Below are 15,443 nucleotides of genomic sequence, written 5' to 3' on the forward strand. Positions count from 1 at the left end.
CCAAAGACGTGCAGTGTGGCTGGCCAGCATTACTGCGATATGCTTCGCCGGCATGTCATACCCGCCCTACAAGAGAGAGACGTATGGAAATCAACAGATTTCATACAAGGTGGGGCTCGACCGCACATCGCTCGTGAAGTTCCAAGTGCTTCCCCGAAATATACTTGGAAACGATCGAATTATCAGCCGATCGTTTCCAAATGCTTGTCGGCACGATCACCTGATCTCACTCCCTGTAATTTCTGGTTCTCCATCTACATCCATACTCCGCAAGCCACCTGACGGTGTGTGGCGGAGAGTACCTTGAGTACCTCTATCGGTTTTCCCTTCTATTCCAGTCTCGTATTGTTCGTGGAAAGAAAGATTGTCGGTATGCTTCTGTGTGGGCTCTAATCTCTCTGATTTTATCCTCATGGTCTCTTCGCGAGATATACGTAGGTAGGAGCAATATACTGCTTGACTCTTCGGTGAAGGTATGTTCTCGAAACTTTAACAAAAGCCCGTACAGAGCTGCTGAGCGTCTCTCCTGCAGAGTCTTCCACTGGAGTTTATCTATCATCTCCGTAACGCTTTCGCGATTACTAAATGATCCTGTAACGAAGCGCGCTGCTCTCCGTTGGATCTTCTCTACTATCAATCTTATCTGGTACGGATCCCACACTGCTGAGCAGTATTCAAGCACTGAGCGAACAAGCGTACTGTAACCTACTTCCTTTGTTTTCGGATTGCATTTCCTTAGGATTCTTCCAATGAATCTCAGTCTGGCGTCTGCTTTACCGACGATCAACTTTATATGATCATTCCATTTTAAATCACTCTTAATGCGTACTCCCAGATAATTTATGGTATTAACTGCTGCTATTTTGCAGCTAAATGATAAGGGCTCTATCTTTCTATGTATTCGCAGCACATTACACTTGTCTACATTGAGATTCAATTGCCATTCCCTGCACCATGCGTCAATTCGCTGCAGATCCTCCAGCCTTTCAGTACAATTTACCATTGTTACAACCTCTCGATACACCACAGCATCATCTGCAAAAAGCTTCAGTGAGCTTCAGATGTCATCCACAATATTGTGAACAGCAACGGTCCTACGACACTCCCCTGCGCCACACCTGAAATCACTCTTACTTCGGAAGACTTCTCTCCATTGAGAATGACATGCTGCGTTCTGTTATCTAGGAACTCTTCAATCCAATCACACAATTGGTCTGATAGTCCATATGCTCTTACTTTTTTCATTAAATGACGGTGAGGAACTGTATCGAATGCCTTGCGGAAGTCAAGAAACACGGCATCTACCTGTAAACCCGCGCCTATGGCCCTCTGAGTCTCGTGGGCGAATAGCGCGATCTGGGTTTCACACGACCGCTTGGGGCTACCTGAAGGTTATGGTTTACTAGAGGAACATCACCTATGCTGATCTGAACCGCAGCATATCAAGAGAGGTAGGCAGCATACCTGCGGACATGCTTCGTCCTGCTGTGCAGAATGCAATCCTGAGCATTCAGATTCTCCTGGACAATGATAGGCGCCATATTGAGCCCCTTTTGTAATAGTAATGGTACCGGCATATAATGGTATGGCATACCGTAGCAGCACATTTAAAGTGTTCCAAATGGTTCAAATGGCTCTGAGCACTATGGGACTCAACTGCTGAGGTCATTAGTCCCCTAGAACTTAGAACTAGTTAAACCTAACTAACCTAAGGACATCACAAACATCCATGCCCGAGGCAGGATTCGAACCTGCGACCGTAGCGGTCTTGCGGTTCCAGACTGCAGCGCCTTTAACCGCACGGCCACTTCGGCCGGCCAAAGTGTTTCAACTGAATTGATTCTGCACTATTTCTCTTCCCAACGTCCATGAAATTAATGTTACCAAGTTTGGTGCTCGTACAGTACGTAATTAATTTTCCTGTTATAAGGTGTGAAATAGGGATAGTTTAGTTATAACCATCCGGTATATGAATTGAAATTAAATATAATTTATTTCCTTCGGTTTTAAGTATGAAGATGCTTGTTTATTCATTAATTAATGGACACAAGCTGATAACTCTTCGATTTTCATAAAAATTAAACGTAATTTGTTTACTCAGTATTGTTGTTATACTTTCCTTCTCTAAGGTTAATTGTATTCTCGTCTGTACCACTGCACCAACTATGCCGCTAGGGTAAGAGTATGTTGTAAGACCGTATCTTTTGTGTCCAGCTGGCTGTACGTTCTTTTCCCGAAAATTCCAGGTACTAGCAAAAATGTACTTGTCTTATTGTTATTATTGCATTGTTTCGATATTCATTGCAGTTTCTAGCCGCTGCTTAAGCTTGATTGCTTTCCCCTTTCGCCGCCAAAGGACCTGCACATTGTCAGGCAACACTATAGTATTTCAGTTCAACAATATTGTTGCCATTACATCCTGGACTTTCCATTGTTTGAGTATTGCAGTTCAGTTTTAACAAAAGTGTGCTCCGCAGTAGTGCGAATACTGTGATTGCTGCAGCAGTATTTTCTAGTACATCTGCAATGACAGAATCATGAAGGGTTGTCAGAAAAAAAGAGAAACCATGTAAGTATGAATATTAGTAGTACGTCTTGTAACTTACTGGAGACATACAGTGCAAATAGCTATCGTCAGTCCATCAAAGGGTCATATGCGTTGAGAAACTGCTGACTTCACTTTCACTGATTGCGAATTGGAAGTAAAAAGCAACGCAGTTACGTATCACCTGTTAGCAAACAGCCCCAAATGCCGTAGACAGAGGCCCTCAAACGTCAAGGAGAGTTCCAGGCAGAAGCCTTGCACAAGCAACAACCTTTAGTAGACACTGCATAAGTGAGCATTGATTCAGTGAAGCTGCACGCTGAGAAGGACATGCAAATATTGTCTTTGTGTACCTCTGGACTAGGGTTACTGGCTTCCATCGTGCGTTTGTCTACATGTGTCTGCGTCTGTAAGCCAGTTCCATCGTGAAGAGTACTTGAACCTAACGGTTAGATTAGAGCAATAGGATGTGGTACTTACAGGCTATTGGTCTGTAGTACCGTACGTTACTTTGTATACTCGAATCTTAATGCATTTATAGGGCCAGGTGGCCATTCGATTTGGTGGTCGATTGGAGAATCTAGTGAGCCCCATCTATGTTTACACACACGGATGTTATAAACCAGTTTGTGTGCTCTTCTACATGTTCACTGCAAACACATGAAGAACCAAGAAAAAACAATCAGTAAGCCACCTCAGATTCTCATTTCCTTATCATCATCATATCTACCTCCTTAGCCTAACAGCCAAGTCATGTGTACCAAGGAACGGATGATCTCAAATCCTGCGTCACCTCTGACCTGACAATGAGCTTTAAAGTAAATATGTTGCGACCGCATTCGGTTATGACACAGTCTTATGAAACAATTTCTTTTCCGGTATGGATAAGTTCATTGTATTGAGTGTTCCATCCTCAAATGCAAGTAGTGAAACCATCGAACCTGAGAAAAAGAAACGAGTAATAATTGAAAGACAATATAGTGAAAATTAATATATTATGTTTGTTTTTCTTTTTTGTGTGGTGAGAAAACATACCCAACCCCCGAGTGTGTAATGAGTGGCGAAAAAAATCAGTGACGCTGCTATGGTTCCCAGAAGATTGAAATGACATTTATCAACAGAACTTTCCTCTCTGTTAAATAAAGATGTGAATTATTTTCATCGGTTGATGTAACAAAATGAGGAACAAGTGCTCATGACGACATCAACACATGTTTCGCAGAAAGGGAGTGAAGCTATCTAGCCTTTAGCAGAACATATCATAAAGGCCAAGAAACCACAAACAATAGCAGAAACATTGTTTTTATTTGTTTATTTAACCTTATATGATTGGGACCATCAGGTCCTCTCTTACATCAGACCACGTTTTCACAAGTACAGTACCAATTTTACGTCTTAGTTACCAAAGAAATAACAATTTTAATATGACAGCTTGTATTAAAATGATTTGAATGGGTATTGCGACAGCGTAAGTAAATATACTGACTATGATATAATAAAGTTAATACCGGCACTACTTGTGCTACTACAATTGGTGTCCATAATAATGCTAATAATAATAATAAATCTATTTCCATAATTGTAAAACTTCGACGCTACAATACTGTCATTAAAGGAGAATGCCTTTATGTACCAGAATACCTTTCGTTAAATTGAGCCGCAGACAATCAGGTGAAATAGAAAACAAGGAAAGGAAAAATAATCAGGAAAATCTTGGGACCAAAGTATCAGAATGGGACATGGAAATTAAGAGGTAATAAGAAGTTTATGAAAAAATAAAGCGAAAATCAGACACAATGAGGAAGAGAAGAGCTGTATTCTATGAACACCTAAAAAGGCTAGACGAAACTAGGATATATAGTCAGGTTTGCGAGGACCACCCAGTTTATTTTACATAGCTGTAAAATGTCTTCTTTTAATAGAAGTTCGCATATTTTTAATTTTTTTTTTCTATGACTACGGCGCGTTATTGTCGTCGTTATATGTGTCCTCACTAATTTAAAATTTACCTGTCTCTCATTATGTAAAAGTCGGCTTTTAGTTAACAGGTTTAAATTGATCCGACTTTTAATTGTTCCTTTTAGTGCTATGGCTGCTAGCTATTATTGGTATAGTAGTTTTTGACAGTGTGGACTGTCAGGTTTTGCGACCTTCCATTTTGTTCAGTAGCGAGATGCTTCTTAATAGGAATGCTTCATAATAGGAGTCGCACATGCGTATTTTCTTTTAACTCATAACTATGACGCGTTGTTCCATGTCGCCATACATATCCCGATTAAATTAAAAACTTGCATGCCACTCGTGGAAAGGGAAAAACTTTCATTGTGTTTTAGGGTTTACACATAAATTTCATGTCGCCAGCTTCCAGATAGTTTTACTACTGTTCTGTACTGCCCCTGTTCATTATGTTGCTTTCCCGCTCATAATGTATTTCTGTCGCTTTCTATGTAACGGTTTTGTTTCTCGTTTTGAATAAAATCAGTAATTCAAATTGTGGACGGCGGGGCTAGTTGCCCGTCAACAGATGGCAGTACTTTTTCCAGTCTGGTTTACCAGTTTGCTTTCTGCTACGTGTACGCCACTCGGTGTTCTGCGCTCTCTCGCGGTACACCGCGTCCTGTGCTCGTCCACCGCGGTAATCGGGGTTACAGCACGATTTGTAAGTGTCCCGGTATTCATTGCATATTTCTTTACCCAGCCAGTCGTCCATAGTGTTGTCTGGTGTCACTTTTGCCATTGACTTTATCGCACCTGGCCCGACAGCTGGTTTCTAAAATTTTGCATGGAACTCCTTTTTTGCTTTTTTTACGTGTATTGCTGCGAGTAGACTATTACTATGTCCGGTCTCTGGTTTATTTTCGGTATAACACGTGATGATAGGCATATAAGAGCCCGAAACCAGTCGCGTTTTAAATAAAAAGAACTTTTCAACTGAAGTGGTATTTTCAACCTCTGCTGTTTCAACAGTGTTTTATTCTTAAAAATCCGATTGTTAGCTAAGGAGGGAACTTCGATGTTTAGAAATCTCAATTGATATGTTTTGAACAGGTAAACTCGGAATGCCGTGTTGTTATAATTAAAGTTGCGTCTGGCTAAAGGGGAACTCCAGGTTGACGCAGGTTAAGAGACTGCTTACAAAATCGGATGTTCCCGGGTGCATTGTGTGTTCTCGCCTCTCGCCGTGTGAGGGTATATCCGGGTGTTAGGACGTGGGGAGGCATTACGTTGCATAGGCATACAGACCTTCAAATCTTTGAACGCTGCACACTTGCTGGTCAACATATGTGACACTGTAGTCCTCCCCCATTCAGCTGTGAATTAGATCATGGCTTAAATTTAATAAATTGCACTACTGGTCATTAAAATTGCTACACCAGGAAGAAATGCAGATGATAAACGGGTATACATTGGACAAATATATTATACCATAACTGACATGTGATTACATTTTCACTTAACTTGGGTGCATAGATCCTGAGAAATCAGTACCCAGAACAACCACCTCTGGCCGTAATAACGGCCATGATACGCATGGGCATTGAGTCAAACAGAGCTTGGATGGCGTGTACAGGTACAGCTGACCATGCAGTTTCAACACGACACCACAGTTCATTAGGAGTAGTGACTGGCGTTTTGTGACGAGTCAGTTGCTCGGCCACCATTGACCAGACGTTTTCAATCGGTGAGAGATCTGGAGAATGTGCTGGCCCGGGCAGCAGTCGAACATTTCCTATATCCAGAAAGGCCCGTACAGGACCTGCAACGTGCGGTCGTGCATTATCCTTCTGAAATGTAGGGTTCCGTAGGGATCGAATGAAGGGTAGAACCACTGGTCGTAACACATCTTAAATGTAACGTCCACTGTTCAAAGTACCGACAATACGAACAACAGGTGACCAAGACGAGTAACCAATGGCACTCCATACCATCACGCCGGGTGATACGCCAGTTTGGCGATGACGAATACACGCTTCCAATGTGTGTTCACCGCGATGTCGCCAAACACGGATGCGACCATCATGATGCTGCAAACAGAACCTGGATTCATCCGAAAAAATGACGTTTTGCCATTCATGCACCCAGGTTCGTCGTTGAGTACACCATCGCAGGCGCTCCTGTCTGTGATGCAGCGTCAGGGGTAACCGCAGCCATGGTCTCCGAGCTGATAGTCCACGCTGCTGCAAACGTCGTCGATCTGCTCGTGCAGATGGTTGTTGTCTTGCAAACGTCCCCATCAGTTGACTCAGGGATCGAGAAGTGGCTGCACGATCCGTTACAGCCATGCGGATAAGATGCCTGTCATCTCGACTGCTAGTGATACGAGGCCGTTGGGATTCAGCACGGTGTTCCGTATTACCCTTCTAAGCCCACCGATTCCATATTCTGCTAACAGTCATTGGATCTCTACCAACACGAGCAGCAATGTCGCGATACGATCAATCGCAATCACGATAGGCTACAATCCGACCTTTATCAGTCAGAAACGTGATGGTACACATTTCTCCTCCTTACACGAGGCATCACAATAACGTTTCACCAGGCAACGCCGGTCAACTGCTGTTTGTGTACGAGAAATCGGTTGGAAACTTTCCTCATGTCAGCACGTTGTAGGTGTCGCCACCGCCGCCAACCTTGTGTGAATTCTCTGAAAAGCTAATCATTTACATATCACAGCATCTTCTTCCTGTCGGTTAAATTTCGCGTCTGTAGGACGTCATCTTCGTGTTGTAGCAATTTTAATGGCCAGTAGTGTACTATGTGCAACTGCACTGAACTGTGCAGGAGGTGAAGCTCTTGGAATGAGAGGATCCTCTGTGGAAGTAGTAGCCTGCCCATTCCTCCAGCTTAAATCCCATCGAACATAAGTGGGATGCATTGGCGAGACGTACTGCAGCATGTCAGCAAGCTCCAAAGACCATCCAGCAGGTCAGCCGCGCTAGTGGAAGAATGGAGCTTCCTACCACAAGAAATTCAGAGTGAGTAGCGTTTATTTGAGTGTGTGTTATCGTAAATACAAACCTGGGAATGTGAACTGGCAACCTAAATGTACTACTGAGCTCAAAGACACATCACTTACCTGAAACCGAAAAGAATCCTGTGTGCGAAAACCGATCTTATTCGTAAGCAAATAAGTAAGCAAACCAATAATTTCACCCTCAGTAGACTATGTCAGTGCGATCTGTTTGAGAGAAACGTAGCTGCATAAAACAAACTGTAATGTCGATCTGTGTAAAAAAGTATTCTGAAACACGCGAAACTTTCTGCACTGACACATGGCCCTGGCAAAATAAAGAAACTGACAGAACCTACATTGCGCAAAGGAAGCGAAACAGTCACATATTGTGAATCTCACCTGCCAAATGGTTCATAATCTTGACACAGAATGCCAATGAAACACATGACTCAACCTTTAAGTTTTGAAATTCCCGTTAGGAAGGAACTTATCAAAGAAAACAATTACAGACTCTAATATGAAAATTCATTTAATCTAATAACTTCGTGGGACAGTAAATTAACTCAGAAGATCAATGAACAGAGTAATTATCAAAACCTCGACTATGACGAGGGTGAAGTGGACCGACAATACAAGTCTACAAAAATAAAAATAAAGTTTTTATCTCATCAAATGATACCTTGTCCTTCATTTCGAAACCTTTTCTATATCAGTGCGCTATCCAACCATTGTTCTGAGTCACTATTCCTTCTCATAATAAATTTGCAACTCACATAGTTCCAACGGTGCATCCCTGCATTCAACGAACCCTCAGCTCCGGCACACCGCAGCTGTCCACTACCGACTGTCACATACTCTACGACTCCACAGTGTCTCCATTGCAGACAGATATTGCTGCCTAAAAACTGCTTGTATGACCACAATTCTTCGAATATATCATTTTCCTTTACAAATATTAACACATCCAATGACATCATCGAAAATAGCCATCTTACAAACTTCTTACGAGCTTTAAAGACAGCGTGAGAGCCTATTGCAGAGCATGCATTACCATCCAGGGTAATCACACGCCATGTTAACAACGATGTCCTACCATTTGCAATATCCAGGCAACCCTCATGTACTGCAGTGACATGAGTGCAATTATTGTCTATGACTAAGAGGGTCATTTCTATTCATCTCATTATCAATTTGTTTCAGTTACATTCTGTGCTATAGTGTAGCAGTTCTTTCTACGCGTGGTCCAAGTTCCATCGAGCTATGGAAAGTCCAGAATAAAATAACATTGTGAAAATCATACAGTGTTACTCCCATATAGGAGACATATTGAGTCACAGACAGACGAAACAAAAAGACTGCCATATATTTAAGATTTTAGCCTTCAGGTGTTCTTGTGAAACAGAAAACACACACATACATTTGCGAAAGCACAACTCGCTCGCACATGACTACTGTCTCTGGCCACTGTGGCTTGACTACAGATGGCAACTGTACCTGATGAGACAGCACTCTGGTTTGGGTGATGGAGGTAAGAAGTTATGGGGTGGTGATGCAGAGGGATAGCAGGGTATGTGTGGGAAAAGGTCTAGCACTAGTTGTGATAACATGGACAGGAGAGGGCTGCTAGGTACAGTCATGAGGTTTTGGGAGGGGCGTGGGGTAGGAGGAAGACGACAATGAGAGAAGTAGAGGGGGGGGGGGGAGGATAGCGGATACAATGGTGGGTTAGGCGGCTGCGTAGTGATGCTGTGGGAGCAGGGAAGGAGATATGACAGTGGAGCACAGGGACTAGCGAAGGCTGAGGCCAGAAGGACTAAGAAAACGCATCTTCATACATCCATATCTAAAGTGGATGAAGGTGGGACACAGCTGGTATATATATATATATATATACACTCCTGGAAATTGAAATAAGAACACCGTGAATTCATTGCCCCAGGAAGGGCAAACTTTATTGACGCATTCCTGGGGTCAGATACATCACATGATCACACTGACAGAACCACAGGCACATAGACACAGGCAACAGAGCATGCACAATGTCGGCACTAGTACAGTGTACATCCACCTTTCGCAGCAATGCAGGCTGCTATTCTCCCATGGAGACGATCGTAGAGATGCTGGATGTAGTCCTGTGGAACGGCTTGCCATGCCATTTCCACCTGGCGCCTCAGTTGAACCAGCGTTCGTGCTGGACGTGCAGACCGCGTGAGACGACGCTTCATCCAGTCCCAAACATGCTCAATGGGGGACAGATCCGGAGATCTTGCTGGCCAGGGTAGTTGACTTACACCTTCTAGAGCACGTTGGGTGGCACGGGATACATGCGGACGTGCATTGTCCTGTTGGAACAGCAAGTTCCCTTGCCGGTCTAGGAATGGTAGAACGATGGGTTCGATGACGGTTTGAATGTACCGTGCACTATTCAGTGTCCCCTCGACGATCACCAGTGGTGTACGGCCAGTGTAGGAGATCGCTCCCCACACCATGATGCCGGGTGTTGGCCCTGTGTGCCTCGGTCGTATGCAGTCCTGATTGTGGCGCTCACCTGCACGGCGCCAAACACGCATACGACCATCATTGGCACCAAGGCAGAAGCGACTCTCATCGCTGAAGACGACACGTATCCATTCGTCCCTCCATTCACGCCTGTCGCGACACCACTGGAGGCGGGCTGCACGATGTTGGGGTGTGAGCGGAAGACGGCCTAATGGGTTGCGGGACCGTAGCCCAGCTTCATGGAGACGGTTGCGAATGGTCCTCGCCGATACCCCAGGAGCAACAGTGTCCCTAATTTGCTGGGAAGTGGCGGTGCGGTCCCCTACGGCACTGCGTAGGATCCTACGGTCTTGGCGTGCATCCGTGCGTCGCTGCGGTCCGGTCCCAGGTCGACGGGCACGTGCACCTTCCGCCGACCACTGGCGACAACATCGATGTACTGTGGAGACCGCACGCCCCACGTGTTGAGCAATTCGGCGGTACGTCCACCCGGCCTCTCGCATGCCCACTATACGCCCTCGCTCAAAGTCCGTCAACTGCACATACGGTTCACGTCCACACTGTCACGGCATGCTACCAGTGTTAAAGACTGCGATGGAGCTCCGTATGCCACGGCAAACTGGCTGACACTGACGGCGGCGGTGCACAAATGCTGCGCAGCTAGCGCCATTCGACAGCCAACAGCGCGGTTCCTGGTGTGTCTGCTGTGCCGTGCGTGTGATCATTGCTTGTACAGCCCTCTCGCAGTGTCCGGAGCAAGTATGGTGGGGCTGACACACCGGTGTCAATGTGTTCTTTTTTCCATTTCCAGGAGTGTATATATATATATATATATATATATATATATATATATATATATATTATTATTATTATTGGTGTTTTGCCCTTAAAGAGCGCATTTGGACTAAACTACATGGCCAGTTCCTTTTGCTGCCTTCCTTGCTGCCCAAACTTCCCTCATTCGCTCGCTGTGTTTCTGTTTCCGGTCCTCTGTCCATGCTTCTTGTCGGCTTCGTGTCTTCGGCTTCATCTTGATTGCCTTTTTGGTTGCCCATATTTCTTTCATCTTCTGGCTGTGATCTTGCTTTCGTTCTTCGGTCCATTTTATGCCTGTTCGTTTGTCGCATTGTATCTCATGTAGTTTACTTTTCTTAATGATGTTTCTGAACTTTATTCTGTCGTTTCTGTATATATATATATATATAATTAAAAATGAAACTCCTCCAGCTGTACTTAAGATTTTATATTTACTTGGCTACTAGTTTCGACGTCAACGCCATCTTCCGGCCTGTGCACTTTAATGAAATCAATTGTGTGTGGGTCAGTACTAGAAGTACGTGGTTGGTCTCACTGCGGACTTCTAGTACTGACCCACACACAATTGTTTTCATCAAAGTGTACGGGCCTGAAGATGGCGTTGACGCAACGTCGAAACTAGTAGCCAAGTCAATATAAAATCTTAAGTACAGCTGGATTAGTTTCATTTTTAATTAAAAAAATGAGAATGCAGGATATATTGAAGGGATAGTTGCCGTCTGTGTAGTTCGGATAAAGGAATTGTGCAGGTTGGAACTCTCCCTGCAATATATCCTTCGTTCCAGTAACCACCTAACCTCAAGCTTCACCAGTCCTGTCCTCCATCAAACTGTCCTCTTCCCATCTGCCCTACATCTGACCTATGCTGCTAGAACATGTGCCTTTACAAGTACGACACAACACGTGGTTCATGCACGATGGAGCTCCTGCACATTTCAGTCGAAGTGTTCGTACGCTTCTCAACAACAGATCGATGGATTGGTGGAGGCGGACCAATTCCATGGCCTCCACGTTCTCCTGACCTCAACCCTCTTGACTTTCATTTATGGGGGCACTTGAAAGCTCTTGTCTACGCAACCCCGGTACCAAATGTAGAGACTCTTCGTGCTCGTATTGTGGACGGCTGTGATACAATACGCCATTCTCCAGGGCTGCATCAGCGCATCAGGGATTCCATGCGACGGAGGGTGGATGCATGTATCCTCGCTAACGGAGGACATTTTGAACATTTCCTGTAACAAAGTGTTGGAAATCACGCTGGTATGTTCTGTTGCTGTGTGTTTCCATTCCATGATTAATGTGTTTTGAAGATAAGTAATAAAATGAGTTCTAACATGAAAAGTAAGCGTTTCCGGACACATGTCCACATAACATATTTTCTTTCTTTGTGTGTGAGGAATTTTTCCTGAAAGTTTGGCCGTACCTTTTTGTAACACCCTGTATATGGTGAGCAGCAATCTATCCTTTTCATAATATGGTTGTTATTTCATCAAGCTACATTAGCTGGCAGTGATACATGATGCGAAAGTTACTTTCGTCCTTACCCTTCCACACCAGTGTAGTTCAAGCCCATTGAGACTCGCGCCGAGCGAGAGTGAGAGCAGGCGCCTGTTGCAGACGCGGGACGAGTTCGACGTTACGGCGGGCCAGACGGAGTTCCGCGTGTCGCACCTGTCCGCGCAGCACCGCTACCTGCTGTGGGTGTCGGCCGCCACGGCTGCGGGGGAGGGCGCCGCCTCGCGACGGGTCAGCCAGGCGCCGAGCGGCCGCGCGCCTGCCAGGGTCGCCGCCTTCAGCCGCCAGCTGGCAGCACCGCCGCGCGACACGCTCTCGCTGCCCTGCCTCGCCGTGGGTCAGCCGCCGCCGCTGCGCCGCTGGACCAAAGAGTACTTATTACAACTACCCGGTCATATTTTTACAAATACTTCCTTGATGCGAGGAGACAGAAGACCACACTGTTTACTTCCTTTAGCACCCATCCAACTAACCGACCAACCATCCTTGACGTGAGATCTGAACCATTTAGTTCCTAACCTCTCGCGTCCGTCGGCCGTCGTAATTTAATATGTTATTTATTGGTAACGTTAATTGTTGCCGACCTCGTGGTGGGTCTTAATGAAACTGATATTTCATTTAATTTTGATTTACAATTAAATGCTTTTGTGAAGTTCTCCTTTTTTAACTATTTAATCTTCAGTATAAATTATTTTTATGTTAATGAGCGTTATTGTTGTTGTTGTTGTGGTCTTCGGTCCTGAGACTGGTTTGATGCAGCTCTCCATGCTACTCTATCCTGTGCAAGCTTCTTCATCTCCCACTACTTACTGCAACCTACATCCTTCTGAATCTGCTTAGTGTATTGATCTCTTGGTCTCCCTCTACGATTTTTACCCTCCACACTGCCCTCCAATGCTAAATTTGTGATCCCCTGATGCCTCAGCACATCTCCTACCAACCGGTCCCTTCTTCTTGTCAAGTTGTGCCACAAACTCATTTTCTCCCCAATTCGATTCAATACCTCCTCATTAGTTATGTGATCTACCCATCTAATCTTCAGCATTCTTCTGTAGCACCACATTTCGAAAGCTTCTATTCTCTTCTTGTCCAAACTATTTATCGTCCATGTTTCACTTCCATACATGGCTACACTCCATACAAATACTTTCAGAAACGACTTCCTGACACTTAAATCTATACTCGATGTTAACAAATTTCTCTTCTTCAGAAACGCTTTCCTTGCCATTGCCAGTCTACATTTTATATCCTCTCTACTTCGACCATCATCAGTTATTTTTCTCCCCAAATAGCAAAACTCATTTACTACTTTAAGTGTCTCATTTCCTAATCTAATTCCCTCAGCATCACCCGACTTAAATCGACTAAATTCCATTATCCTCGTTTTGCTTTTGTTGATGTTCACCTTATATCCTCCTTTCAAGACACTGTCCATTCCGTTCAACTGCTCTTCCAAGTCCTTTGCTGTGTCTGACAGAATTACAGTGTCATAGGCAAACCTCAAAGTTTAATTCTTCTCCATGGATTTTAATACCTACACCAAATTTTTCTTTTGTTTCCTTTACTGCTCGCTCAATATACAGATTGAATAACATCGGGGAGAGGCTACAACCCTGTCTCACTACCTTCCCAACCACTGCTTCCCTTTCGTGCCCCTCGACTCTTATAATGTTAGACTCGCTGAATCTTAAAACATGAGCACGTAAGTTGAACAATGGAATAAACTTTTCATATTAATTTCCTCGGCTAGTCAGTTCATTCTAAAGCAAAAAATCTTTAGTTATCAATTACAATTGCGGCCCACACACGCGCGAGAGTTTTCTTCTTACCTCCGTTAACCATTGCATTGTAGTCGGAGTCCTGGCTGTGGCTCTCGGTTGTTATACTGAAAATAAGAATCTTAAAGCTACGTATTTTCTGCAACGTCGGGCGGCTGTGGAGAAAAATGAATATTATGGTAATAGGGGGCGAGTTTTTGGCTTCCGCTAAATTTTATAAGTTAATATCGCCACGTAATGGCGCCGTTGACTGCATCGGCCGCTGCGATTGTTGCACTGTAAATTGCTCGAATGCAGGTTAATTCAAGGAAGGCGGACACTAAATCGGGATCAGCTCTTACAAATTAAAAGTGCACAATAATATTAAATCAATATGTTATCTGCTTAATTAGTACAAGTATGCTTACATTTGCCAGCACTCGCAAGATGTCTGTCTACACGCAACCAAGACAAGAGAAGAAGAAGAAGTGAAGACGACTAAAATACTAACAAAAGAGCGTATCTTGGCGTCTCTTTAGATCATTTTGTTATATTTATTTGCCCTTGAAACTTACACAGAGAAATTATTATTTTACGGGTACATGAGAAAAATGTATATTATTCAATTTTTAAATGTCTCTTCTTTATAAATACTGTTTTTTAAGTCTTTTCGTATTATTTCACTGGGGACGCTATAGTGCGTCTTCTCATGGCCACTGGCGAATTATGTGCTGTGGGCTGCAGTCATACATTTCAGCCAATATTTTAATTGGCAAGAAAACTGCGCAAGCTGCAAAAAAGAATGTCATCGACCTACTGGCCAAGTCACACAATACACACCTATATACCAAACCGTTATGACTACTGCCCAACGCGACTTGGGATGTCGCCTGGTAGCGTTGCGAGCACGTGACACGGTATAACAAAGCGGGGCAGGCACGAACGGGGATCATTCCAGGGAAGATATGGACTGCAAATGAGGAAATCTATTAAGAGAAGTGACTTAGACAAAGGGCACATTATTATTACGTAGAACCCGTGAGCGAGTATCTCACAAATGGTGAAGCTGGTGTATGTTCATGTGGTACTGTCGTGATCATCTACGGAAAGCGGGTAGGAGAACAGTGAAACTACATATAGGCGCTAAATGATTGGATGTCCACGACTCTTCACAGAAAGTGGGATTGTCCGCTCTGTAAAGTACGACTGATGTTGATCTGTGGCATCTCTGCCGAAAGAGCACAATACTGATGCACGAACAAAGTGTTTCGTAGCAAACGGTTGACCTTCACCGTACACCGTTGAACATGTAGCTCCGATGCAGAGCACCCTTACGTGTTCATATGTTGACCCAGTG

At 44.2% G+C, this 15,443-nt stretch overlaps 1 protein-coding gene across 1 annotated transcript in view; it reads left to right on the forward strand.

Annotated features, from left to right (window-relative positions):
* LOC124594711 (Down syndrome cell adhesion molecule-like protein 1 homolog) overlaps positions 1–15,443 on the forward strand; it is a 143,664-nt gene that overhangs the window by 64,114 nt on the left and 64,107 nt on the right. Inside the window, exons 9-10 of the mRNA XM_047133079.1 lie at positions 12,432–12,560; positions 12,618–12,700. Coding sequence (XP_046989035.1) covers positions 12,432–12,560; positions 12,618–12,700 — 212 coding nt within the window. The remainder of the gene's footprint in view (positions 1–12,431; positions 12,561–12,617; positions 12,701–15,443) is intronic.

Source organism: Schistocerca americana, chromosome 2 (assembly GCF_021461395.2).
Source record: "Schistocerca americana isolate TAMUIC-IGC-003095 chromosome 2, iqSchAmer2.1, whole genome shotgun sequence".
NCBI lineage: Eukaryota > Metazoa > Arthropoda > Insecta > Orthoptera > Acrididae > Schistocerca > Schistocerca americana.